Raw genomic sequence first — 27,317 nt, 5'->3', positions numbered from 1 at the left:
TAAAGGTGATGCCTCTTGGGCTGTTCTGAAGCACCTTCTACTTCAGTGAAGTAGGAAAAAAAACAGGACTGACTCACCGCTTTGTGGAAGAGACGCTTTGCCGAAGAAGCAAGTGGGCACCATGAAACACATCAGTGAACATCCTGGTGCCCACAGGTACCATGTGAGGGATCCCTGATTTAAGCATATCCAGTCCCAACCTTACACGTGGGCGTCATACTTCAAGCTCATGCTCAGGTCTTACCACTCCATTTCATCCTAGTCCGTGCAGCCCTCATGGCTGGCTTCCTGCAGTAAACTGTAGCTATGTGGCATGGCTAGGGTACAAAACACCTGCCTTTTTATTCCCAATGACACCTCCCACAGATTCAGCTGTACAGCACAGTGGAAGCTGCCAACTGGATATAAAAATAGGTGTACTGTGGCAGACAGAGTATTAAGACCAGGAGGTGGGCACCTCAAGTTCAAATCCCCCCCTTCAGCCATGACTCTCCTTGGGTCCTCCTTGGGTCAGACCTCTCCTCTCGACCAATTACTTCACAGTATTGTTTGAGGATAAAATGGGGAGGGGAGAATTTGCTGCACGGCCAGTGGCCAGAAAGTCTATAAGGCACCACTCTCATTAACTGAGGAACCAGGTTCCCAAAGATAAGACTCATCATATGACAGACAGCAATCCATCCAAGAGCTGGTAGCAGAACTAAAGAGGCCCTGTATTATATGCATAACTACTTTAAACAACACATTTGGAATTCATTCCACAATTAGACAACAACGTCATAAGGCTATGATCTGCTCACCACCACCAAACTTAATATTCCTTAACCTCTGTAGTTATGCTTAGCTACCGTTTTGACTCCGGAGAGAAACATCTTCTCCAGTTTTGATACTCTGTGAACTGGCCGAGACGGAGCTCATGCTCGAAGTCCGAGAATGATTCTGAGCAGGGGCTGCTCTGCTTTTCTCCCGCCTGAGGTCCATTCTTCCGTTTGGTTCCTTTTCAGAGCTATTGAGAAAGTCAAAGAGAAGTTCGTCATTTGGTTCAGATTTTTTCCTTCTCACAAATTGGGAAGACGGCCTGGGTGTGGAAGCCGTTTCCACGGAAGGCAGAGGTTCTACAGATGTCCTGGACGTCACTTTCACATTTGCAGTCCCTGCTAGGATGGTGGCCTTCTGGTGTTTAATGTTATCGGCTGCTGAAGCGATAAAGCTCGATTTAGATGGAGTCTGGTGCGGCTTGGGGTACTCACTGACAGCATCCAAGTGACTCTTGCTGTAGGACGCAATATCCACAGTGTCTTTCTTGCTTAAAGCGGAGGCAGCTCCTTGATCGACTTTGTTGAGAAGGTCCTCTGCCTTCCCAGCGAGTTCAGCAAACCAAGACATAACGGAAGTCAAAGACCAGGACTATATGGAATTAGATCATCAAATGCTCAACCTAAAGGAAGAAAGAAACAGGGAATTTCAGATCACGATGACACACAATAAAAATGTTACAAAACTAAAGAATGTGGTTTATCTTTCCTGTATGTTCCTGTATTTATGATAGCTGGGTTGATGAGACTGTTCCACTTCTGCATGCATTAGAGCTGAAACATACTACAATATTTCTTCTAGTCACTATAAAATACATATTATCAGTGAAAGGGGGATAGAATACAATAATACCATGTAATCCTGTACTACTCAAGGCAGCCCTGCAAACACAGAAGGTGGATCAACTGCATCAAAGCCAAATTAAACGTCTGTAGGCAGAAATCCTCAGAGCACTAATAACAAAACAAAAAAAAACAGGTGATATGTGGGACTCTCCAAATTACGGAACGAAAAGGTCACAGAGAGGGAGGGAAGGGGCCACAGCTCAGTGGCAGAACACCTGCTTTGTATTCAGAAGGTCCCAGATTCAATCCCTGGCATCTCCTGTTAAAGGATCAGGTAGTAGCTGATGTGACAGTGGAGAACCACTATCAGTCTGCCAGCGGTCTACCCACCAGTGGGCTTGATGGACCAATAGAATAAATGCTGGAATAAAAGTTGTTAGTCTTTAACATGCCACCAGACTTCTGTTTTATTTTGCTAGAATAGGCTAAACACAGCTACCCTTCTTGAATTAAATGGGCCAACAGTCTGACTCAGCATAGGGCAGCGTTGTGTGCTGTGTAAGGACTTTAATACCAGAAGTAACCCTGGCTATGCAAACACACACATGTGGGGAAAGCTTGTGGACAAATAAGGCATTGATGCAGGGCAAAACACAATTCCTCTTAGCCATGTATACTCCCTTGAATCTTAAACTGGAGACTTCCCCCACTTCCTTTGCAAGTATTGCAGATCAAAGCTCAATCAAACAGACCTGCTATTCTCCTTTGATACTCAGGAGGTGACCTGTGATACAAAAGCTGGTTCAGAAAAGCTACCATGTATGTAGTCATTATTTAGGGCTTGATCACTCAGCTTCCCACCATAACAAGCTGTTCTTTCTCAGGCACACCATCTCATAGCAATTGTGGATAAAGGCAACAGCAAATGGCTAGAATATAAAGGCAATTTCCCCGTCTTTTTCCTTCACATCTGCACACATAAATGCATACCTGGAAATGGTTGCAATTGTTCATATGAAGGGGGAAAAACATTTTGTAAACTAGCTTTTAGGTACCTGTTTAATCAGCATAGCTAAGTCATATTTAAACAGTCACCGTTTTCCAAAGCCACAGCATTTGCAAACCCTGACCTGCTGTGTGTGGGAGTGGTTTTTCTGGCGCATGGGAAGGACACACCAACAGAAAAAGCACCTGGAACAAACATGTGGGTGTGTCAGAGGGCTGGTGTAGGAACTATAAATACTCACACTGACATTCACACAAAATGCTGTCATCAGCCAGCCTACTCTTCTCTCATTCTTCAACACTTATTATTCATCATGAAACACACACAAAGCAAAACTCTGAAACCCTGCTGCCAACGACTAGCCTCCCATCCTAGAAATATATCCAGTCCACCTAATTTCTGCCTCTCGTCCCCATTAAAGCCTGTCCCTCCCACCAAACCTCCAACCCTCCCTTATTCCTTGAATTGTCACACTCTCACTTTCCCTCCTCTACAAAAACCCTCCTCGCTCTTGGACTGCCAGTAATTTATTTGGCATTTCTACCGTGACAACAGGGCGCCAGAAAGGTTATGAGAGGCACTCAGGAGGCGAAGACCCTCAGCTACAATTGCTCCAATATCCAGCAGTTTACTTCATGTTTTATTATAGCTCCAGGGCGCCAAAACCTAGAGGAACTCCAAACCAGGTTGTACCCATGGCTCTATAGGCTGGAAACTCTGTTGGTCTTAAAGGTGCCACTGGACTCACTTTGTTGTCTTTTCCTGTGTTTCCGTTCGTTTACTTTGAATCATTGCTCACTTTCTGCATGCTTCTGACTGACTACGGCTGATCACTGCCATACCGAGAAAAGCTTTGCTTGTTCAGTCTGTATCTGCAAGAACCCAGCCCCCCCCCCGGGGGGGGAGCCGTCACGGCACTGCGTGCTCGGCGCTGTATGGGATACTGGAATGCCACAGAGCCTCTCCACAGGGGCAGCAACATATCTCAGTCCCCATTTCGACTCATGCATTTGGGATAATTTTACCCCGCCTGCCCATGAAATGGGGCCTGTCAATTTTCGCACTTTTTTTTATACATACCCGCCTCCCCAGAACTCTTGTTGACCTTCTTCCATCCTCAGTCAGCACCCCCCCACACACACACACATACATACATTTCCTTTCCTCCAGCCGCCTTGCTGTCTGCCCTGCCCGTCCTGTGGGCCTCAGCTTACCCTCAGCCACGCTCTCTAAGGGCCCCGATCGCTGGAGCAGAGATCGTCCCAGCAGCAACATAAGAGGAGGAAAGTAGGCTCGACAGCGACAGCAGCAGCAGAAACTCTGGGCCAGGCCGCAGTCTAGTCAGGGCTGCCCGTGTTCGGTCTTCCGGGAGACGTGGCTACGGATGCGCCGGCGGAAGGACCCGGCGGCGCCGGCCGCTCACCCTCCCGAAGAGCGCCTGCGCAGACGAGACCAGGTGCGGAAGTGACGAGACAGGCCAATCCGAGAGACACTCATAGGCGTGAAGGTTATTCCATAAGATTAGCGTCAGGCTAGAGTCGCATTCAGTGTTTATCTTCGGCGCTTCCGGGTTTACGATGACCCATGCGAAGTATGTAAGGCCATAGAGGTGGCGAAGGACTAGAGCGACGCCGTACCCTACCTGTACAAAATCACGGCCAATGATCAAGTGTTGGTTTAACAGGCATCTCAAGGGTCGGAGTGTGCATGTAGAAAAGAGCGAGAGTCCCGGGGCACCTTAAAGTATAACAAAAGTTGTGGCCGGGTATGAGTTTTCGTGAGTCACTGCTCACTTCTTCTGCATGTGTAATTCATACTCCGCTTCTGATGGGACCTGGTAGTTTTCGTGTTGATGGAGCGGTAAAATCGTCTCTGAAAGTGTAAGGAGAGCGCGACATGCGTCTTTCTCGTATTGGTGTATTCGGCGAAGGGAGATTTGCCTTTACCCTGAAAATCTTGTTGGTCTCTAAGATGCTACTTCGGACTCGACTGAATTATTTTGTTTTCACTATACAAAATAGGAGGGGGGCAGTTATCCACGTTGGAGGCGCTGTTTTTTTTTAAAAAAAGACTCGGGCAGATAGGGTGATGAGAAGACGTTTTAGAACCAACAGGATTAATTTGCTATTGCTCTAGGCGTTTGAAGACAAAAGGGTAGTATTCGAGAGGGAAGTCGCGTCAAGAAGTGGCTTTTTGAGAATGTGGAGAATGGTGTGTTGGACTGTAGATGGTAGCTCGTGGGGATACAGTAGAGAAGAAGGATAGGTTGGTTATATGGTTGAGGATGGGGTGAGAATGGGAGAGATGAGGGTAACCAGGAGGTGATTGGATGAAGGTAGGGTGACCAGCCTCCAGGTGGAGGCTGTAGATCTTCTGGATTCACAACTGATATCCAGACTTCAGAGATTATTTTCTCTGGAGCAGATTCTATGACATCACATCTCTGCTGAGCTCCCTTCCTTCCTCAAACTCCACCCTCTACATGCTCCACTTCCAAATCTCCAGGAATTTCCCAAGCAGGAGCTGGTAACCCTATGTAACATCAAGGGTGTGTGTAGATGGTGAACCAAGTCAATAGTGATAGTCATCTTCTTGAGTAGGATCAGAGAAAAGAAGGATTGAAGAAGTGTAGAAAGAGGAAAAGCCAGAAGAGAATATGGTAGTGAGAAGTAGGAGTATCAAAATGTATAGTTTCAATTTCATCATTGGAGGAGGTGGTGGGGCAGCCTTTAGTAGAACATCAGAGGTGTAGTGGAGCTCTTGAGGACTCCTAGAGTTGCTGAGGTTCAGGGAGGTGTACTTGCGACACTTAGCCTGCTAGGTGGCAGACAGAAGGGGGGAAGAGTAAGCCCCTATCTGCAATGTGGAGATGGTAACAGTGGATTAGGTTTAAACGAGGACATGTTATAAATCACAGCTTTGGATTTTTACATTTTCATTCTAGATGACCTGCAGTTGTTTTAACTAAGCAGTAATGGTGCCAGGAACGACCAGGAAATCTGGTCTTGTAGAGAAAGGAGCTTATGATTTAGTGCTTTGTTTTATAAACATCTGGCACAACAAAGAGTCCTTATTAGTCCATGGCTGAAAGCCTTGATTGGTTTGAGCCAAGATTTCCCATCGCTTAATTCAGGGACCCATTTTCAGTTTCAGGACTCATTAACAAGAGCAGAGGACTACTGACCATGTGTAAAGTTCCAGTTTCCCCACTCCTGTGTAAATTCAACCAGGCCTCTTTGTGGATCTGGTGCAGTCCAGTTGCTAGGAAGTTATCATACACATCAGTGGCATGCACCTCCGCTGTGGAGCTGTTGTGCAGTTTTGGGAAAGTCAGTATGTATCATTCTCATTTTCCCAACTACAAAACACTTTGCAAATTTAAAAGGTAAAAAAAATAGCAAATGCAACATTATGCAAACTATTGGCCTAGAAAAAGACTTGCAGGGCAGGTGAGAGACTTGATTCACTTATAAAGCAAAACCATGGTTTTATTTAACTATGGTTTGTTTGTGAAGCCAGTCTTCATCTTGTTGACCATCTTTCAAATTCTGGCTTGGGATTTGCTATGTGGTTGCAATGAATTATTAGGAACAGAAAATAAGGATGCTAGTATTATAATATGTAGTACTAGAGTGCAGGGTGGTGGCTAAGAATGTGACCTATTAACAGAGTAGTTCCCCATTAATATATGCAGGCTTAGGCAAGCTTCTGTCCCACCTTACGGCACTGTTGTATGTGGGCAAAAGTTTGGGTTGCTTGAAAAGTAGTCTATAAATGCTGCTGTTAATTAATGTGCATTTAATCAAATGATTACACTTTTTGCTGGCTCATCTTAAGTGATAATAATGGATAGGTTGAAGAAGAACAGGATAATGTGGGCTGGAAGTTCTGGGCTTTCATAGATTGAGCCGAAGTAGGTAGGGAGACCTATGGTTTGACTCCTTGTTTGAAAATTGTTATGTATATATGTTAGGGTTTAAGGATTGAAGAGCCAATGTTGTGTAGTGATTAGTCTGTTGGACTAACTTCTGGGAGACCCAGGTCTGAATCCCTGTTCTGCCATGGAAACACGCCGGCTGACCTTGGGCCAGTTGTACAACCCACACAGGGTTGTTGTGAGGATAAAATGGAGGCGAGGAGAATGATGTAAGCCACTTTGAGTCCCCATGGGGGAGAAAGGCAGGTTATAAATGAAGTAAATCAGTAAGAAATAAGTAAGGATGGCTAGAATTATTTGCCAAGGAAGAATGATTAACTATGCTGTAAACAATAAAAAAACCACACCTGGATCGGTCCATACAGTAAACAGTATAATAAACTACAGTCTTATTCCCTTTATAAGAATGCTCTCATGTTTTATTGCAACCCTGTTCCCTTTATAAACATGTTCTCATGAACAGTTTCCCCAAGCAGGCCATTCCACCATAACAAATTCTGTTTGTGATTTTACATGGAGACTGTTGTTTTTTTATTTTACAAATACTACAAAAACTACAAAGAAATATTAGGGAAGGGACTACAACTAAGGATAAAGGAAAGCAAACCACACTAAACTAAAACCTCAAGAGGAGGAGATCTTTTCACTGTTAGTAAAAATGTTAGTACAATTAGTTTTAATATCACAATATACTTGTAGAGTTCTTGCTTATTGTTTATTGTAGCCACGGTTAAGGTACAGAATACATAGCCAGTGTGGTGTAGAGGTCAGAGTGTCAGACTAAGACCTGGGAGACTCCGGGTTTGAATCCCTACTCTGCCGTGGAAGTTTGCTGGGTGACCTTGGGCCAAACACACATTCTCAGCCTAACTTACCTCACAGGGTTGTTGTGAGGATAAAACGGAGGAGGGAAGAATGCTGAACAACTTTGAGTTCCTATTGCGGAGAGAAGTGGGATATAAGTGAAGTAAATAAGTTACCTTAGTTAATGAATGGACTACCGCCAATAATGTTTACTTTCCAAGACTCCTGATGAAATTTCAGCTTTTAGCCAGCAGGGGCCACTAAAACCTTTCAACATTATTATTCAGTCCTCTAGTGGCACGGACGGTTTTTATTCCAGCATATATTTTTGTGGGCCAGAAGAACCCATGTTGTCAAGGTGAAGTGACGAAGTCCACAAAATTGTGTGCTGGAGTGAAATCTTGTTAGGTCTATAATCTGGCACTAGGTTCCTATTTATTTTTGCTGCAAGACACCGACCTGGCTACTCCTCTGGGATTAAAACCTTTCAGTCAGCCTGAAGGGCTGGAAGTGGTGGAGAAATGTTGGCCAGTAGTAAATGGATCTGTATACATCAAAAGGGAGGGGGAAATCCACAGAACCTGAAACCTGCTAATGTTTCCTAGAATGTTTCTTGATTTTACTTGGGTTTTCATGCCTTGAAATATTCAGGCTTTCCCCCCCTTTCTGGTCAGTCTTTCTTTGGAAGGGGGAGCCTGTGTGGGCTTCATGAGTGTCCCTCCAATTCCACCACACAGGCTGTTATGGTAACAAATGGGGGTGGGGAAAGCTATGACTACTACATTGAGCTTCCTGGAGAGAAAATGCAGAATATAAATGCATAGATAGATTTTGTTTCAGCATGATCTGAATTCATACCCTTTTCTAGCCGGGTTTCTGAGCTAGCATCCGTGAAGGCCAACATTCAATAAGAGAAGGTTGCTCCCTTTTAATTTGGCAAACAGTTGACCATCCAGCTATTTTCCTTACCAGTAGGATAAAAGAAGCGGAACATCAAGGGATTTATTACACTCGCCTTCTTAAGTCACTGTGATGCTGAGAGGACTCTGGCATGGTGTGGGTGGGTGTGTTATATGCCATCAAGTCACTTCTGATTTATGGCGACCTTATGAATTAATGATCTCAAGTTATGAACGCTCAGATCTTGCAAACGGAACGCCGTGGCCTCCTTTACTGAGCCAGTCACATGTTAGGTCTTCTTCTTTTCCTGCTTCCTTCAACTTTTCCTAGCATTATTGTCTTTTCCAGAGAGTCTTGGCTTCTTATGATGTGACCAACATACAATAGCCTCAGTTTAGTTATCTTAGTGTCATGGAATTAAGGCTGGACTGAACCTCAGTCCTCTGCTAAACCTCTGGTGCACCTATGATACTTTGATTTCTGTAGCAATTAGCCTCTATAGGTGAATCTGTGGTTCTGTTTCCCAGGAAGCTTCAGGACTCTGCTAAGTGCTGTGGCCTTTGGGTACAGATAACTCTGTACATGCCTTTTGCCTTACATGACATTATATGTCAAATGCTCATCATAGACTTGACTGACAGCTACATTAGCCCCTGTGGTTGGAAAAGGGTACTTAATGTCTGGATTTAGTTTTGTTCCTTGTTGTTCTGGCCAACCACCCTCAGTTATGGGTCTTAGCAGAGTAACCAAATATATCCTTTATAGAACTTCAAGTGCACTCTTTATATCTTGGGGTTGTGTTGAAATATTCTATGTTGAATACTGAAATGCTACAAAGTATGTTCTAACTTGAGAATAAATTGAGTTTTGGTTTAGAACATCTCTCTCTCTCTCTTTCTCTTTCTCTCTCTCTCTCACATCAACTTCCTTTGGTGTAGTGGTTAAGTGTGCGGACCAGGTTTGATTCCCCACTCCTCCACTTGCACCTGGCTGGATGACCTTGGGCAAGTCATAGTTCTGATAAGAGCTGTTCTTGAAAAAGAGCCGTTTCTGTCAAGAGTTCTCTCAGCCCCACCTACCTCACAGGGTGTCTGTTGTGGGGAGGGGAAGGGAAAGGAGTTTGTAAGCCGCTCTGAGACATCTTTGGGTAGTGAAGGGCGGGGTATAAATCCAATCTCTTATTATTATTCTTCCTTGTTAATAATGCAGTGTCATCTGGATATCTCAGATTGTTAACATCCCTTCCACCAATTTTGACTCCACCTTCATTTAAATCTAATACAGCTTTCTCTCTGGTGTGTTCTGCATACAGAATGAAGAGAAAGGGAGATAATATACATCCTTGTCTGACATCTTTGCCAGTTGGAAACCATTCTGCTTCCCCACAGTCTGTTTTAAGAGTAGCCTCTTGACCAGAGTAGAGGCTGTGCATCGAAACAGACAGATGTTGTGACACCCATTTGTTTTGAAACCATCCATGGCTTTTCATGGTCCACACAGTGGGGTAGAGAGGCTCTTATGCCCCTGCAAGGTTTTCTTCCTGCAGCTTAAAAATGTTTATTTCCTTTTATACGAATTTGTGCTCTAAGTTTCCTTGTGCCAAGGGAAATTCCCCTATCTGGCATCAGGCTAATAGCACTGTGGATTGCATCAGCCCTGACCCAGATGGCCCAGCTTAGTATTTGGATGGGAGACTACCAAGAAATTCCAGCCTCACTATGCAAGAGGAAGGCAGTGGCAAAACTACCTCTGAATATCTCTTGCCTTGAAAACCATACAGGTTCACCATGAGTCAGGTGCGACTTGATGACACTTTACATACCTATTGCACCATACTGAAGGTCAATGTTCCTTTGTTAATGAGGCAATATGGACTTATCAGGCTGTTCCTATATATGGTTGGATATTGCAGTATTGGTGTGCTACTGCAATCATTTGTAACTGGATTTTCCTGTGTGGACAAGTCAGTCCAGTTGAAAACGATTGCTGCAGTGCTATATCTAGCCGTGTGTGGACAAACCCACAGAAGTACAAAACGTCCACAAAGCTACAGGAAAATATAGAGTTGCCAACCTTCAGGTGGTGGCTGGAGATCTCCTGGGATTACAACTGATGTCCAGGCAACAAAGATCCATTCACCTGGGGAAAATGGCCACTTTGGAAGGTGAGCTCTATGGCATTATGCCCTGTTGAAGTCCTTCCCTGCCCATACCCAGTGTTCCCTCTAAGCTGAATTAGTGTGAGCTCAGTTTTTTAGCCTCTAGTGCACACATTTTCGTCTTAGCTCGGGAAGGATGGTTCCAGAGCAAACTAATTTATGCAGTAGCCAAATCTCTCGCTCACAACTTTAATGCCAGTAGTTCGCAAAGTAGACTTTTTGCTCACAAGACTCCACAGCTTAGAGGGAGCATTGCCCAACCCCACCCTCCTCAGGATCTACCCCCAAAATCTCCAGGTATTTCCCCACCAGGAGCTCGCAATCCTAGGAAAGGTGGGAGACCTAGGGTTGCCAGGTCCCCCCTGGCCACCAGCAGGGGATGGGGGGCATAGGGTTGCCAGATCCAGGTTGGGAAACACCTGGAGATTTGGGGGTGGAGCCTGGGGAGGACAGGGACCTCAGTGGGGTACAATGCACCCATTTTCTTCAGGGGAACTGATTTCTGGAGATGAGCTGTAATTCTGGGAGATCCCCAATTCCCACCTGGAGGCTGGCATCCCTACCAAGGGGCGGGGGGCCTACATCAAAGTAAGTATGTTTTGGATTGCAACGTGACAACATAATCCTAGACATGTTTATTCATGTATTTATGTACAGTAAAAGGAGCTGCGGTGGCTCAAGTGGTTAAGACGCTGAACTGCAGGCTGTGGAAGGTCAGTAGTTCAGCAGTTCGAGACCCGGGTGCCACATGATGGAGTGAGCTCCCATCTCTAGTTCCAGCTCCTGCCAACCTAGCAGTTCGAAAGCAAGAAATTGCAAGTAGATAAATAGGTACCACTTAACAGCGTTCTATGCGCCTTGGTGTTTAGTCATGCCATGCCGGCCACATGACCACGGAAACGTCTTCGGACAGCGCTGGCTCTTCGGCTTTGAAACGGAGATGAGCACCGGAACCCTAGAGTCGGACTCGACTGGCTTTCGAGCAAGGGAACCTTTACCTTTATATGTACAGTAAACCCTAAGGAATTCCAGTGGCTTTTCCTTCATAGAAACAGTCCTATCCTTTGCGATAAATTCTACTGAACTCGGTAGCCTTTACTCCAGAGTAGCTGTGGCTGCTGCGATCCAAGCTGCTAAATTCCCCCAGCGCGCGTCTCGGTCCGTTTTTTCCAGACTTTAGGGCAAATCCGAAAGCGTGGCCTTCAACTCCCGACATGCATCGCTACGGCATGCCAGCCGACGGAGCTCCGTCGGGATAGGCATCCCGTGCAGAGGGGGCCGGCTGGAGGAGGAGGAGGCGCCTCGCCAATGAGGCCGCTGCTCCGCCTCTTACCTCGGCTAGCATATCGTCACCCGCCAGCCGCACCGACCTCAGCCGCCTCCGCTTGCCGTTGGGTTCTCCGAGGAAGACGGGCTCGGGCGCTCCCGGCTCGCTCCCCCTCTCCCTAGCTTGGGTAAGAGCCGGATCGGGGCTGAGCGCCGCTGGAAGCGCCCAGCCGGGGGTGACGAGCGGGGAGAGAGAGAGGAGCGCGGGGGTTTAGCGTTGCTGTGATTACTTTCGCGGGCAGTGGCAGTCCTGCGCGTGTTTATTCCCAGTAGTAAGTCCTCCTGTGTTTAGCGGCACGGCTTCGTCCCCGAGTGAGCAGGTTTAGGGTTGGATCCAGTGGGGAGGAACTGGGTATCTCCCCCCCCCCCCCCCCCAGCTGGGAAAGAGACCCAGGCAACTACCGGGAGGGGAAGGGAAGATGCCTCCCCCACCCTCTTGTCTTTGCTGGAAGAGACCCGAGGGCCTTTTAGCTCAAGATTCCCTTGTCGGAGGTGTCTTGATGCCTTCGCGGCCAGGGATTGTGGTCTATGCGGTCGCTGAGGTGAAAAACAGAAAGGAAGTTTAGGATACCTTGGCCCGGTCACACGGCAAAATTAACGCGGGAGAGGCGGATTATCCGGGCGCGATCACACCTCAACATCTGGGAAGTGGAGCGCACCCGTGGCTTACTGGCAACAATGCGCCTTAAACTAGTATCTCCAAGGTACTAGTAAACGTTTGCCAGGGGCTGCCTCCAGACGCCCGTGGTGTGATCGCGCCAGCACATGGCATTCTCCTCCGGTCCCTCGTTTACCCGCCAGCACTGAGGGAAGGACCCGTGGTGTTCTGCGTCTGATCGCGTAATCGCGGATCAAACTGCGCAGGGGGGGCAATTAGCCACGCCTCCCCCCGCAATATTTGGCCCGTGTGACCGGGGCCATCAACGGTATATGGAGATGTGGGATGGAAAAATGCCTAAGGGCTGTTGCAGTCAATTCTAGAATTTATGCCGGTGTTGCCAGTGTGGTGTAGTGGTGTGAGTCTGGGTTCAGGAGGACACAGGTTCGGATGACTGCTCTGCCTCAGGAGCTTTCTGGATTACCTTGGGGGCAGTCATTTGCTCTTAGCCTAACCTACCTCACAGGGTCGTTGTGAGGATAACATAGAGAAGAGGACAATGGGTCCCCATGGGGGGGGCAGGAGAAATTCTGGATTTAAATGACGTAAGTAAGTTGATGATGAGATAAATCTTTTAGCCTCTAGGGGACTTCTGCTGCTGCGGACAGATTTGGCTGGTTTTAATATGCTTGGTTTTGTTTTAGTTTTGTAGCTGCCGCCAGCGGGTATGGAGAGGCAGCGTACAAACTTTCTGAATAAATGCCTTGGAAGCTTCCTTGGGAGCTGTAGGCCGTGGTCACTTTCACCTAATTTATTTTACAGGATTGTTGCAAAGATGGAGGAGGTGAGGAGGAGGATGTAAGCTGCTTTGGACTTGGACAATAGGTGGGGTGGAAATATCTAAGCATGCCCCAGAGTCTATATCCCAAAGCATGGAGTGGTTCCTAGGGCAGTGGTGGTGTTCTTTGCAAATGGGTGTATACTATGGGGGTGGGGAGGGGAGGGCAGTGATAACAGCGGATTACACATATCTTTTCAAAAAAAAATTTTGCTGTCAAGTCACAGCTGAGTGATGGCGACCCCGTAGGGTTTTCATGACAAGAGCCTTGAAGAGGTTGCTTGCCATTGCCTGCCTCTGGGTCATAACCCTGGAATTCCTTGGATGTCTCCCATCCAAATACTAGCCAGGGGTGACCCTGCTTAGCTTCCGAGACCCAAGCAGATCTGGCTAGCCCAGGCTATCCAAGTTAGGGCTTTTCAAAACTTCCGTGATGTTATATCAGATGTCTGACATATGATTAAAAGCATTTGGCACTCAGGAAAGTTTGGCTATGGCTGCATTCTTGATCAGAGGAGTAGTTGGGGGGGTGGAATTATGGAAGTAGTTCTTTCTGTACCTTGTCTTTCTTTACTAAATGAAGACATCACTTGTGAAAAGTTTACTGCTTTCCCCAGGCGTGGGCACCTAGGAGCACACTTGCACATTTTACAGTGCTGCCCTGAGCACAGTTACATCTTTTTAGAGGACTTAGCAGGGTGTAACTGTGTTTAGGATGGCTCTGTGTTGACATTTATGAGTTTTATAACATTGGCTAGCTCACTGAGAAGGATGGGCAGTACTGGATTGTACTGGCATTACTGCAAGGGCTCTTGTTCACATCAGCTGACATAATGAGGTCTAGCTGGCTTGGCCATTGCAATGAGGTCTAGCTGGCTTGGCCATTGCACTGCATTGAGTGTTTTATCCCAAAATGTGCTCTCAAACGCCTCTGTTGGCATATTGACATCCTGCATCTGTGTTCTGTGGCTGATATTCAGGGGTTTGTTTGTTGGCAAGACAGTGTGGGAGGTGTTCTCTAAAGCCAGAACAATTGAGGAATCACAGCTTTTAGATACACGTACTGCAAGCTTTCACTTTAAAAATCAGGAGAGCTGTTTCAGCTATTCATGTTCCGCTGCTAGAAAGCGCATGGCTGTCCACCCCACTTAGCTGATGGGAAGCAACACAGGGTACGTAATCTGTACTGCTTTACATGTGGTGTCCTTTGGGAGAAGATCTGTGACTTCTTCCCCCAGGGGTTTTTAGATTCTAGGCTGGGTTCCAGCAATGCCCAACTGTGAGCATAGAAAGCTGCTACTGAGCAAGTTACTGAGTACTTCAGCAAAGCTAGTGGAGGTGATGGTATTCCAGCTGGGCTATTCAAAGTCTTAAAAGATGATTCTGTTAAAGTGCTGCACTCAATTTGCCAGCAAATTTGGAAAACGCAACAGTGGCCACAGGATTGGAAAAGGTCAGTATACATTCCAATCCCAAAGAAGGGCAATGCCAAGGAATGTTCAAATTACTGCACAATTGCACTCATATCACACGCTAGCAAGGTCATGCTCAAGATGCTACAAGCTAGGCTTCAACAGTACGTGGATAGAGAACTGCCAGAAGTACAAGCTGGGTTTCGAAGAGGTAGAGGAACTAGGGATCAAATTGCCAACATTCACTGGATTATGGAGAAAGCAAGAGAGTACCAGAAAAACATCTACTTCTGCTTCATTGACTATGCTAAAGCCTTTGACTGTGTGGATCACAACAAACTATGGCAGGTCCTTAAGGAGATGGGAGTACCAGACCACCTCACATGTCTCTTGAGAAACCTGTATAAGGGTCAAGAAGCAACAGTTAGAACCGGATATGGAACAACTGATCCCAGATCACCGCAGACTGTGACAGCAGCCATGAAATTAAAAGACGCCTACTCCTTGGGAGGAAAGCGATGGCGAACCTAAACAGCATGATAAAAAGAAGAGACATTACCCTGCCAACAAAAGTCCGCATGGTCAAAGCAATGGTATTCCCAGTAGTCATGTATGGCTGCGAGAGTTGGACTATAAGGAAGGCCGAGCGCCAAAGAATAGATTCTTTTGAACTATGGTGCTGGAGAAGACTCTTGAGAGTCCCTTGGACTGCAAGAAGATCAAATCAGTCAATCCTAAAAGAAATCAACCCTGACTGTTCCCTGGAAGGCCAGATAATGAAACTGAAGCTCAAATACTTTGGCCACCAAATGAGAAGGGAGCACTCACTGGAGAAGACCCTGATGCTGGGAAAGATTGAAGGTCAAAGAAGACGGGGACGGCAAAGGATGAGATGGTTAGACAGTGTCATCGATGCAATGAACATGAAATTGAGCCAGCTTCAGAGGACGGCGGAAAACAGGAGGGCCTGGCGGGATCTTGTCCATGGGGTCGTGAAGAGTCTGACTCGACTGTGCGACTGAACAACAACAACTGAGCAAGTTGTGGAACGATGCATGAGTACATACCTGTCTCTTAAGATGCATGGACGGATTACATGGGAAAGATGTGTAAGTCTCTTTTTTCCCCTCTTCAGAAAGTGCATGACCTCGAGAGAACAAACCTACACGTTATTGATAGATGCATAGGTTTTCTTTCCTGTTATATTTGGGAACATCTTATGACAACCTGGGAAATGACCTATGATTGGGAAGATCGCAAAAAGACCCGAACCCGTGCACCTTCTTATGGAGGGAGACGATGGTAGCTGACTCTGCTGGAGCAGCTGAGGCTGTGTATGTCCACTGAAACTGAGAGTAGGTTTAAGGATGGACCAAACTGCATAACTACTTCCTTTGTGCACAAATGACTTTGTGCAGTTTCTTCCCAGAAATGCTGTTGTTGCTACCTCAGATAGTCAGAGAGAGATCTGTTTTTAATCATTATGTCTGATCTTCTCTTTAACACTGTAAATCACGGCAAAATAGAACCCTTTGCTCTCAGAGGCAGGATGTTTCGTTGTTGTTAGAGAGAGCTCTTGCCAGTTTCTGAGGACCTGCTGCTAGAGATGGCTATCACCACCTTAGCCTGGGTGTTTCCCCACGGCCTATGGGGCCTAGGTAGGTTGGGGTTGATTCAGTGAGGTAATCTCTAGGTTTGTTTTACCACAGCTTGAAAGTAGGACAGGAAGCAGTATGTGGCTTAAAATGTTTTTCTTGTACTCTTACTAGTAGAAGAAGAAGAAGAAGAAGAGATTGGATTTATACCCCGCCCTTCACTTGGAGTCTCAGAGCGGCTTACAAACTCCTCTCCCTTCCCCTCCCCACAGCAGACACCCTGTGAGGTGGGTGGGGCTGAGAGAACTCTGACACAAACTGCTCTTTTTCAAGGACAGCTGTGCCAGAGCTTGTGACTGACCCAAGGTCACATCAGCAGGTGCAAGTGGAGGAGTGGGGAATCAAACCTGGGTCTCCCAGATTAGAGTCCGCACACTTAACCACTACACCAAACTGGCTCTCTAAAAAGCCTTTTTTTCATTCCCTGGCCAAACCAATCACATTGTACGTTCCTTAGTTTCCCCCGCTTAAAGCTGTTTGTGCCGGCTATGTGTTTGCTCTTGGTCAGCTGCTCAGATCAGCTATGATAGCTGAATGGAACTTCCATGTTCATAAGAACATAAGAGACGCCAATGTTGGATCAGGCCAGAGGCCCATCCAGTCCAACACTCTGTATCACACAGTGGCCAGAAATACCAGGTGCCATCAGGAGGTCCAGCAGTGGGGCCAGGACACTAGACGCCCTCCCACTGTTGACCCCCCCCCCAAGCACCAAGAAGACAGAGCATCACTTGCCCCAGAGTCCCTATCTATACCTTGTGGCTAATAGCCACTGATGGACCTCTGCTCCATCACTGATGGACCTCTGCTTCAAAGACAGTAGACCTCTGAAGACCAGCTTTCCTGGGGACCAATTGCAAAAGAGACTTGTTAGCATCGTGTCCTGTTTCTAAGCTTTCTGAAAGCATTTGGCTAGCCGCTGTCAGGAATAAAGGGTTGAACTATATGGAGACAGGTAACTTTCCCAAAGTGTACAAGGTGTTCTGAGCCCCAAACACTCTTGAATTGATTAACGCTCATTTCCCTTCTGTCCATCAAAGGGGGGGGTCCACTTTTCTCTCCCCTCTGCTTGCACAGAGTTCTCTTTCAGTGTAACCTGATCCTAATAGCCTGATCCTACTGGTATCAAGTCTCAAGACAGGCATCAAGTCATCAAGTCAGGCATCAAGTAACAGGCGTCAAGTGTTTGAAATATGTCATTAATGTTTTCGTTTTATCTTGATGTTTTTATGAATGATGTACATCACCCAGAGCCCTGCATTGCAGGGATTGGATGATGTAACAAATTTAAGACATAAACTATAAATAAAATAACAAGACCTGAAGGAAAAAATAAATGGGCTGCTGTTGTCTTGTCAGCAATTACCTGAAGTACTACCTCCATAGCCTGGTTCCATGACACTGGCCTGTATGCTGCCGTGCCACTGAGGAAAGTCTAAGGCTTTCCTTGAGCCTAAGGTGTTTTCCTCTGACTTGTGGCTGTTCTCCCAACAAAAGAGCCACTTAAATTTGAGAAAAACCTCCTCCATTGGAGGAAGTGCCACTGAAGCTGCAGGGAAGCTCCTCAATCTGGAAAAAATTCCTCGGGCCTAGGTTGGATACTTGAGGTAGGATGAAGAGGATAGGTTCTACCACCTGACAAAATCTTAGGTTTCAGTATGAATAAGGGAGCCTGTCCTTTTTCTGTTCTTGCACCGCAGCTTTAAATTTCATTTAAGTTTTATGAAAACAAGAGAGAGGGTGGCTAACTGATTTTCTTTGTCACTCTTCAGATAGAAGTTTGGTGTATATACAAGGGGATTTCTTGAGCCATTTTAAAAAAACATTTATTACTCTGCTTTTTCTCCCCAATCTGGACCCAAAGTGACTTACCACATTCGTCTCCCCTCCTCTGCTCCCTCTTCACAATAACCCTGTAAGGTGGGTTGTTGTGGTGGTGGGTGTGTGGTCGCCTAGCAATTTTCCATGGCAGTGTGGGGATTCAGACCTTGTGTCCAAAGATCCTGTTCTGATGCTCTAACCACTGTGCTGTGCCAGATGTCTGATGGGAATCCTGTCAAAGCAGATAGGCCACAAAATAAACAGAATTCAGTTTGCCAGACAGTGAGCTTGCAGATACTTTGGCATCAAAGCCAGATGTAGGAAATACATTCAAAGACTCGTGTCATTCTGTGGACGAGTCTGGAAAAATGTTCAGTTTCTTAGTGAAGTCTTTATTGTAAGGTGACGAATGGAAGTGAAGAGATTGAAAAGTGCTTATAGGACTAGCTGGTTAGTAGAGCTATATGCTGCAAGGTTAACTTCCGTTGCTGTGATGATTACTTCATTCTGGATGTGATCTAGCCAAAGCTAAGGACTGTCGAGTCCTGTTGATCATGCAGTGTGCTCATAGGCATGTTTATTCAGAAGTAAATCCCACTGAATTGGGGGTGCTTGCTCCCCAGTAAGTGTACATGAGGTTGCAGCTTTCTAAATAGTTTTGTCCAGATTATGAATCTTAATCTTATCCAAGACGCTGCCTTGCCCTGTGCCACATTGATATGTGTTCCATGTTTATGTATTGCGGACATCTCTCTCCTACTTGTTCTGCCCACAGATAATCTGCTAAGTACTCTGTTGACTTCAGAGCTTTAAAGGATAGATGTTTTATGGTTTGAGAACACAAGAGTCTGTATATTAGCTAGTTTTTACTTTAACATATATTACAGTGGCTTGGGTCTTTTCAAATGGACTAGCAGAACAAAAACTTTCAAATGCCGTGTTGGTTTACATCTGCTGTCTCCAAGAGAAACCTGCCTGTTTCCTGAGACCATCCTCTAAGGCTTGGTGACAGATGCTGACCCCCCCCTTTCAAAAGTGAGGTTGGTGGGTTTGGAACTGATGCTAGCATGACCTTTCCTGTTGGCATCAGGGTAAAGGTGTTCAGTTCTCTTCCAGGTCCTCAGATGGTTAAATACTGCTACTTATGTCTGCTCTTTTATGTGCTTATGTTCCTCTTCAGTCTTCTTTGTAGGCACACATTGGGACTGAGATTGTGCAGGCCAGCCACTGGAGGCTCTTTTACAGCTATTCCGGTATCTTTTTAACACTCCAAGGGGAGCTCTTCCCCTGGAGAGGTCGTTAGAGGCCATCTTCCCACCTGTCACGTGCTCTGCAGTCCTTTCTTCACTGTCATGTTGTGAGGACATGTTCTCTTCAGCTATTGAGTATCGTGAGTTTTCTTGAAGTCTCTCTTTTTCTGGGCTCTCTCTTTGCTGGAGGTGTGTCGCAGAAGGCTTTATTTAAAAAATTTACCCAGTGCGGTACAAAAATGTCTCTCTCAGATGCGAGCACCTTCTGTGTCTTCTCTGCTTGGGTGATGCCCATAATGCAGCCAAGTGCAAGATCTGCCTCCAGTTTACCCTGAAGGCCCTCTCAGACCTAGCAGCACGCTTGAAGGCTAATTTACAGAAGAAGGCGCTCTTGCTCCAATAGCCCAGCAGTGAAAACGTGCCCCGGTGGAGCACAGCCAATCGTTGCCTTCAAAATCATCAGTTAGAACTGACTAACTTGTGAGTCCACCATTGAGCATCTCGGTTCTGTCAGTTCTAGGGACAGAACGGAAGTGTCGGGTCTGATCACACGTTCATCTGAATGCTGCACGTCAGAACCCCTGCCAAAGAAGGCATGTTCCAAGTCCAAACATAAGGAGAAACAACATTCCAGTTCCAAGTTGCTCCCGGAATCGAGTGACTCTTCGGTTCCAGTCAAGTCAGCGTCAGTCCCGATGGATTGGAAATGAGTCCCCCACCACAAATGCCTTCTCTGCATGCCTCTCAGGCTCATTCATTTTCCAAAGGGGAATTGGAACTGGCCAGAGTGCATTGGCAGTTCCAGCAGCGAGCCATCCAGTGGAACCATCCTCCCCGGCTCTGAGGCAGAGGCCTATGTCTCCATCTCCTTTGGAAGGCTACCTTTATTATTTTCCATCTCCTAGACCTCAGGAATGGGGTGATTGGCAGTCGTGAAAAGCACCTCTGGAACCAAGCTACCCCTCTTCACAGAATCGTGATGCTGCCGATCTGATAGTTTGGTACCCTCCTACAATTTCTCCTCACCCCCTTATGGGGCATTCAGATTCCAAGGAAGAACCGTCTTTGAGGGCTGACTCTCCTTCTGGTCTGGGCTCAAACTAGGGTTGCCAGGTCTGGGTTGGAAAATACCTGGAGACTTTGGGGGTGGATCCAAGAAGACCTTGGATTCTGTTATTAAAGAGTCAACATGGAATGTTTCCTTCAAGAGTTGATAAGTAGTAATTGATAAGAATTGTGATTGCTACATGCTCAGATAAAGCAAATATTGTGAAACGAATTGTTTACATTGCGCAGCATTCGTTAGCGTGTGAGCGATAACAGAAGGGTATTTTCGACAGAATGACTACCATAAACGATTTTGCAACATATCTTTATTGACTCTTCGTTATTTTTGTCACTGATGTTGTTTTTGGATTTCCACTGCCACCCGTGACCTCTCATTTTTGGCTCTATATTTTCTCCAGGGGAGCTGATCTCTGTCAGCCGGAGATCATTTGTAAAAGCAGGAGATCTCCAGGCCCCACCTAGAGGCTGGCAACCCTAGCTTTCCATCTGACCTGTCTCTTGACGACACTGTAGGGGACCCTGATCCAGTGTCACCTAATGAAGATTTGAAGCTCTACACAGAGCAAACGATGCGAATGGCTAAATTGTTAGAGATAGAGGTGTCCTCCAGCAATCCAGGATGCTTATTTCCATATTGCCAGACAAGTTTTTAGGCAAGCTCTGGGTATAATTGCTTTCCCGATTCTGGAGGGTACTGCTGGCGTCTCCAAGGCCCTAAGGAGAAACCCGCCAACATGGCTGCCATGTCCAAAAAAGTTGAGAATTTATACAGAGTGCGACGGGAAGGCCATTCCTATTTATTTTGCCACCCTCTGGCTTCATCCCTAATAGCTGAAGAAATGCAGGCAAAGCAGCATTCCTCACCAGCCGATAGAGAAGGGCGAAAGATTGACACACTTAGTAGAAACGTCTAGTCGTCTGCTGCTCCCAACCTGCTCATTGCCAACTATAGTGCAGTTATGGGAGGATACCCAGTTGTTCCCCTGGGAAAAGATGGCTGTTTATATAGAGCTTCTGCCCAAAGACAAGAGGCCTCTGGCTATACTCCTCCAAGCGGAAGTGTTGCACCTTTCCAAAAAAACATATCAATGCAGGCAGACATTCCGCTGACTCCTCCTCCAAGGCCATGGCTTCTGCTCTCACGTTGAGAAGACATGCTTGGCTGCACTCCATGGCTCTCCCTCCGGACACCCAGCAGAAGGTGGAAGACCTCCCCTTTGAGGGAACAACATTATTTGCTTCGTCAACTGACAGTCTTTTATCCCAAATTAAAAAGAACAAGCAGGCAGCTCGTTCTTTTGGCATCACAGCAGGTCCCAAAAAAGATGGCGGTCTTAGACCAATCCTGGACCTGAGGGTTCTAAAAAAATTTTTTCTGAATGTCTGGAAGTTCAAAATGTCATTGGAGTTAGTCCTACAGTTGTTAACATTAAACTGTGGGTTTTGTGTACTTGACCTTCAGGATGCTTATTTCCATATTGCTATCCACCCTGGTTATTGTAGGTTCCTGCACCTTAAATAACAACCACATTTCCTACCAGTATATGGCCCTTCTGTTTGGGTTGGCAGCTGCCCCATGGGTACTATCTAAATGTATTGCTGTTGTAGTAGCACACCTAAGGTCTAAAGGGTGCTCTGTGCACCCATATTTTGATGTTTGGCTTGCGATGGCACCTTCTTTGGGGAATTTGAGTCGCAAGTTTCCCTGATTATACAGACTTGCCAGGAATTGGGCTTAATAATTAGCAGTAAGAAATCATTCCTCCAAACTTCTCAAAGTTTCCTTTATTGGGGCTGTTCTAGATGCCGCAGTAGTCAGGGCTTTCCTACCTGTATGTGAGCCTTGCATCCTAAGGCATTGATTGGGGGCTTGTCTAACAATAGCTTTCAATCAGTCCGTTGTTAGGGTGATGGCTTCTACCACAGCCACAACCCCATATGCACGCCTAAGAATATGGCCTTTACAAAATTGTTTTTAAAGTCAATTTCATCCTGCTGTGCATTCCCAGCATACTAGGTTCATGGTTCCTAGATCGATAATATGCCAGTTAAGCTGGTGGGCGTGCGATAGTAACCTCTTAGCAGGGGTACCATTTGGGGGAAGGATGCCTCAGCTGTCTTTCACCTCTGATGCTTCCTAGCAGGGCTGGGGAAGCCCATTGTGGGTCATTTTCTGTTCAGGATGTGTGGTCACCTGAGGAAAGGGGTCTTCATATTAACCTCTCAGAGTAAACATGCAATACGTTACGCCCTTCCTTCGTTCGCAGAGCTCACCAAGGGAAATGTCATTCAGGTTGTTATGGGCAATAGTATGGCAATGACCTATATAAACTGACAGGGGGGCACAGCCTCAACGGCCCTGTGCAGGGAAACCACTTTCATTTGGGAATTGGTCATAGATCAAAGGTCCTCCCTCCAAGCAGTACATGTAGCAGGTACTGCCCACACAAGTGTGGATATCCTTAGCAGAATGGGCCTGCTTGCGGGGAGGGTGGGATAGAAATCAAATAAATCAAATAACAATCAGAACATGAATGGTCTCTGGGAAAGAAGTATATTTTCCCAGTTTCCCAGCAGGGTTTTTTTTGGGGGGGAGTAGACCTTTTTGCTACCTGCATCAATGTGAAAGCCCCGGCATTCTGTTCCAGGTGGGTACAGATCATCCCTCTCTAGGGAATGCATGTCAGATCCTCTGGACAAGCACCATATTTTCTGCCTTCCTGCTCATTCACAAAGTGTTGACCAAGATCTGAAAGGAATACACTTGGTGTATCCTGATCACTCCTTTTTGGCTCAAACAAACCTGGTTCTAGGTCCCCCCAGCATTATCCAAGGGAATCTACCTTCCTTCAGCTGCAGACTTAGTTCACAGGGGTCCTGTGGTCCACCACAAGATGAGCAGGCTCCAGTTGACAGCTGAACGATCCCAGATTGGGTACTTAGACCAAGTAGCCTATGTCCTTCTTAACGCCTGTAGACTCTCTCCTAGGAAGTCTCATGGGGTCAGTGGGTCCATGTTTCTAACTGGGCCAGGGCACAGGGAGTTCACGTGGAAAATTGCCCCGTTGCATCAATATTTGAATATCTGTTGTCTCTCAAAGATTCTGATCTGGTGGTTTCTTCCTCTAAGGTACATTTAGCTGTTATATCTGCCTATCATATCAGGATCCAGGACAGAATGCTGTTTTCTCACCCAGGGTCCAAGAGGGGTTTTTTTTAAGAGGTTGTTTAATTTGTTTTCCCCATGGCCACCTTTAGTAATACAGATAGCCCTTTTTTTGAAACCTAGACAGAACAAAGAGTTTCAGGCAGTCCCTGTTCCTTTTTGTCTGCTACTCGGGTAGCTGGAGGGGGGGGGGGGCAGCCTCCGCGCAGACCATTTCCAGATGGATAGTCTTGGCTATTTGGTTGGGGTGTGAGTGGGGCAATCTACCATGTCCTCTGGCGCTTCCGGTGCATTCAACACAGGCACAGGCAGTGTTGGCAGCATTCTGGAGAGGCACTCCCTTGGAGGACACCTGTCATGCAGCAACGTGGTCATTGGCGGACACCTTTGTTAAGCACTGTTCAGTGGACGTGAATGTGAGAAGAGATTCAGCAGTTGGCATAGTCGTGCTGCGCTCCTTGTTGCCCTGAAACTCACCCCGCCTCCCAAGTAATGAGCTCTGTAGTCTCCCAATGTGGGACTGCACAGAAAACTGAAGATGAAAAAAGCATTGCGCTTACCTGTAACTGTTGTTCATCAAGGTGTTTTCTGTGCAGGCACGCATTCCCTCGCTCCTGCCTTGCTGTGCGTTCATAGGATATAAATAATTATATTAATGGTGCTTGTGGCGATTCAGGGGGGCTGAGGGAAAGAAAATTAAGCAACACATTTGCAGTTTCAAACACTTGAAAAATATGCAGGCTCTTTTTTTGGGGGGGGGGGAGCACTTGTGAGCTGTAAGTTATGAGGTCAGTGGATTCCCATGGTGAAACTGGCTGAGTGCAGCATGTGCCAAGAAAAAGAAGTTCCTTTTTAGCCCTTGCATTCAGGAGTTCAAACCTACCAAGGTGGTATTTGCGCTCGGGCAGTTCTTGGAGCCGTGTTTTGGGGAGTCATGGGTCAATTTTAATGGTTTAATGGTAGATTTGTCTTAGTGGTTTTAAAATGTGTTTTTTAATTGTAGCCACCTTGGTGGCCCTTGTAAGGGCAGAAAGGTGGGATACAAATTCTGTAAATAAATAAAATAACCTTGTATCTTACCTAGACCCTCTTCAATCATTGAAATGTTTATGATTATACAGGAAGTAACCATCTTCTAAGATGCCTTTTCTGTGGACTTATGAATGCAGTATTGTCTCAGCTCAAAGTTTTTCACTCTCCTAAAATAAAAATAATGTCTGCTGATTGCTAGAGTTAGTACTCCAGTGCAATAAAGCTCAAATAATAATGGGCACCATTCTCTGTAACATCCTTGTCAAGGTTTTGCAGTCAGATTCAGCTACTATTTGTTTAGCTAATTTGTCTGAAGTATTTGGCCTGTTCAGACTTATTTATGTTCAAAAAGAATCTCGATTAAATGAAATTTGAAGCCAAGTGAAACTGCTGCTTCAATAGTGATTGCAGAGCAATCAAGAGACGTATCTTACCTACTAACCAGGGTTCAACTTTGTTTTGGAATGCTGGTTTGTAGGCAGAAAAGCAAGCCGAAGTTTATGGGTCACAAGATGGAGAGAGTCCTTGGTTCTTGAGCAGTGTGTTCGGGGAAGATGAAGGGACAAGAGGCAGGGAACTCATACTGAAAGACTTCCAAGACTTCTAACAATGAAGTTCATATGCATCTGAACTGAACTGATGAGTGATAGGCCTGACAGGTTCCCCAGAAAGCCAGGTTGTCAGTCACAGATCTTTGTCTCACAATTGGAGAGACATATGGGGTGTGTGACAGGAGGCACTCTCAGTGCTGTGTGAGGTAACCATGTGACCAAACTGGCCCAGCCAGTGAGCTGAGTGTATGTCTCAGACGTGCCACAGAATCTTCGTATGACACGTGGAGTAGGGGTGTGCATTTGGGCAATACCGAGCTGAAAAAAATACCTGGAAAATACCTTATCGGTATTGTCTAAAGCTATCTGAAATGGCTGATCCTAGAAATCTTGAAAATATTTGGGGGTTTTCAGGGCTGCCGAATAACTGGTGTTTAAAGGAATTGCCTTCCCTTTAAATAACTTCCTGGTGAACTCCCCACTTCGGAGTTCACTTGCGGCGTGGTTTGCAAACGGCATTTAAAGGGAACGAGGCCCCTTTGCATTCCTTTTCCCCGCCGTTGGAAATAATGGAGGATGGGGGCACCTTCTTTGGGGGCTCATAGAATTTGATCCCCTGGTCCAATCTTTTTGAAACATGTGGGGGGTGCTTTTGAGGACAGGGACCAGCAGCTGTGCTGCAAATTTGGTGCCTCTGCCTCAAAAAACAGCCCCCACAGAGTCCCAGATACCCCCAGATCGATTCTCCATTATACCCTATAGGGACAATTGACTGTAATGGTCCCCGTAGATTATAATGGAGCCAAAAAGTTTTGGGAATCCCAAATATTTACCAAATCCGAATACCATATCAGTATTGGGAATATCAGGAAATACTGATATTTTTCAGGTTCAAAGTACCTGAACCCATAGAATACCATGGGGGGGGGGTTTGTACACCCCTAACACGGAGGTTCTGTGATGGAAACTTGGTTTCTTCTCAGTGGTGAGCCGGCGTAGGGGAGTTTGGAAAAGCCGGTTGTGATGTTTTAGAATTCAGCAAATTAATTTCAGCTCGTTTTTTTAAAACAGCCCAAACCATCTGCCCAGAGAGTTCATAGAACCCTTTGTATCCAAATTTCAGATGCATACGTTATGTTTAGCAGTATCTTGAAAAGACATGATTGCCCAAACTGGTTTGTGATAAATCTGGAGTGCTAAAACACTGTGCATGCTTGATGTGAACGCTGAAATTCAAGCTTGGGACAACTGTCTTGCAGTGATTTGCCCTGCAGTTTGTCAAGGACTTGTTAACCGCTGCTTTTCTTTGATCAAATCTGGGTGCCAGTAATGTGGCTGGTTATCACCAGAACCTGCACAAAAGAAGCTTCCTTTTCTCCTTTTTCTTCTTTGCTTTCTGAGATGGAACTAGTTTATTTTTCATTGCCCTTTCTCTTCCTTGTTAGTGACGTCATTGCAGGAAAATGTTTAACTCTTAATCAAAGGCCATCCTTTGTTTTCTGTAGTCATATAGAGATGCATGGTGTGAGACAGTTTGGTGTAGTTTTTAGAGCATTAAAACTGGGATCTGGGAGACCCCGGTTCAAATCCTGATTCTGCCAGGAAGCGCACTGGCTGATCCTGAGCCAGGCTGCCTCAGACCCACCTGCTGTGCAAGGAGGCTGTGAGGGTAAAGTGGGAGGGGGTATAATCGTGTGCAAAGCCCCTTGGTGGAAGAGCAGGGTGAAAGAAGGGGGAAAAAATATTTACCTTGATCTTCACAACAGGGGTCAGCACATCATTGAATTGCAGATCTATTTTGCGGGTAACCTTTGAGCTCCCATCTCTAGTTCCAGCTCCGGCCAACCTAGCAGTTCGAAAGCAAGAAATTGCAAGTAGATAAATAGGTACCATTTCGGTTGGAAGGTAACAGCGCTCCGTGCGCCTTGGTGTTTAGTCATGCCGGCCACATGACCATGGAAACGTCTTCAGACAGCGCTGGCTCTTCGGCTTTGAAACGGAGATGAGCACCGCAACCCTAGAGTCGGACTCGACTGGCTTTCGAGCAAGGGAACCTTTACCTTTTACCTTTGAGCCTCTTACACACACACTTTGGCATCCCCCATGTTTTTGGAAATCTGGCGGGGGAAAACTCTATTGCTGGAAAGGGCTGCTAAAATGATCAAGAGGTGGCAGCGTCTTTTTTTCTTCAGAA

At 46.2% G+C, this 27,317-nt stretch overlaps 2 protein-coding genes across 2 annotated transcripts in view; one reads left to right on the top strand and one right to left on the bottom strand.

Annotated features, from left to right (window-relative positions):
- Positions 1–4,021, bottom strand: part of GOLGA5 (golgin A5) — a 29,728-nt gene extending 25,707 nt beyond the window's left edge. Inside the window, exons 1-2 of the mRNA XM_015427174.1 lie at positions 3,822–4,021; positions 849–1,438 (exon numbers count right to left, since the gene is read on the bottom strand). Coding sequence (XP_015282660.1) covers positions 849–1,386 — 538 coding nt within the window. The 5' untranslated portion in view covers positions 1,387–1,438; positions 3,822–4,021. The remainder of the gene's footprint in view (positions 1–848; positions 1,439–3,821) is intronic.
- A 7,727-nt stretch (positions 4,022–11,748) lies between these two features.
- Positions 11,749–27,317, top strand: part of LGMN (legumain) — a 46,863-nt gene continuing 31,294 nt past the window's right edge. The window contains exon 1 of the mRNA XM_015427166.1: positions 11,749–11,860. The gene's annotated coding sequence lies outside the window, so the exon portion shown is untranslated. The remainder of the gene's footprint in view (positions 11,861–27,317) is intronic.

Source organism: Gekko japonicus, unplaced genomic scaffold, assembly GCF_001447785.1.
Source record: "Gekko japonicus isolate JY-2015 unplaced genomic scaffold, Gekko_japonicus_V1.1 scaffold256, whole genome shotgun sequence".
Classification (NCBI taxonomy): domain Eukaryota; kingdom Metazoa; phylum Chordata; class Lepidosauria; order Squamata; family Gekkonidae; genus Gekko; species Gekko japonicus.
This window is presented reverse-complemented; position numbering and strand designations above follow the sequence as displayed.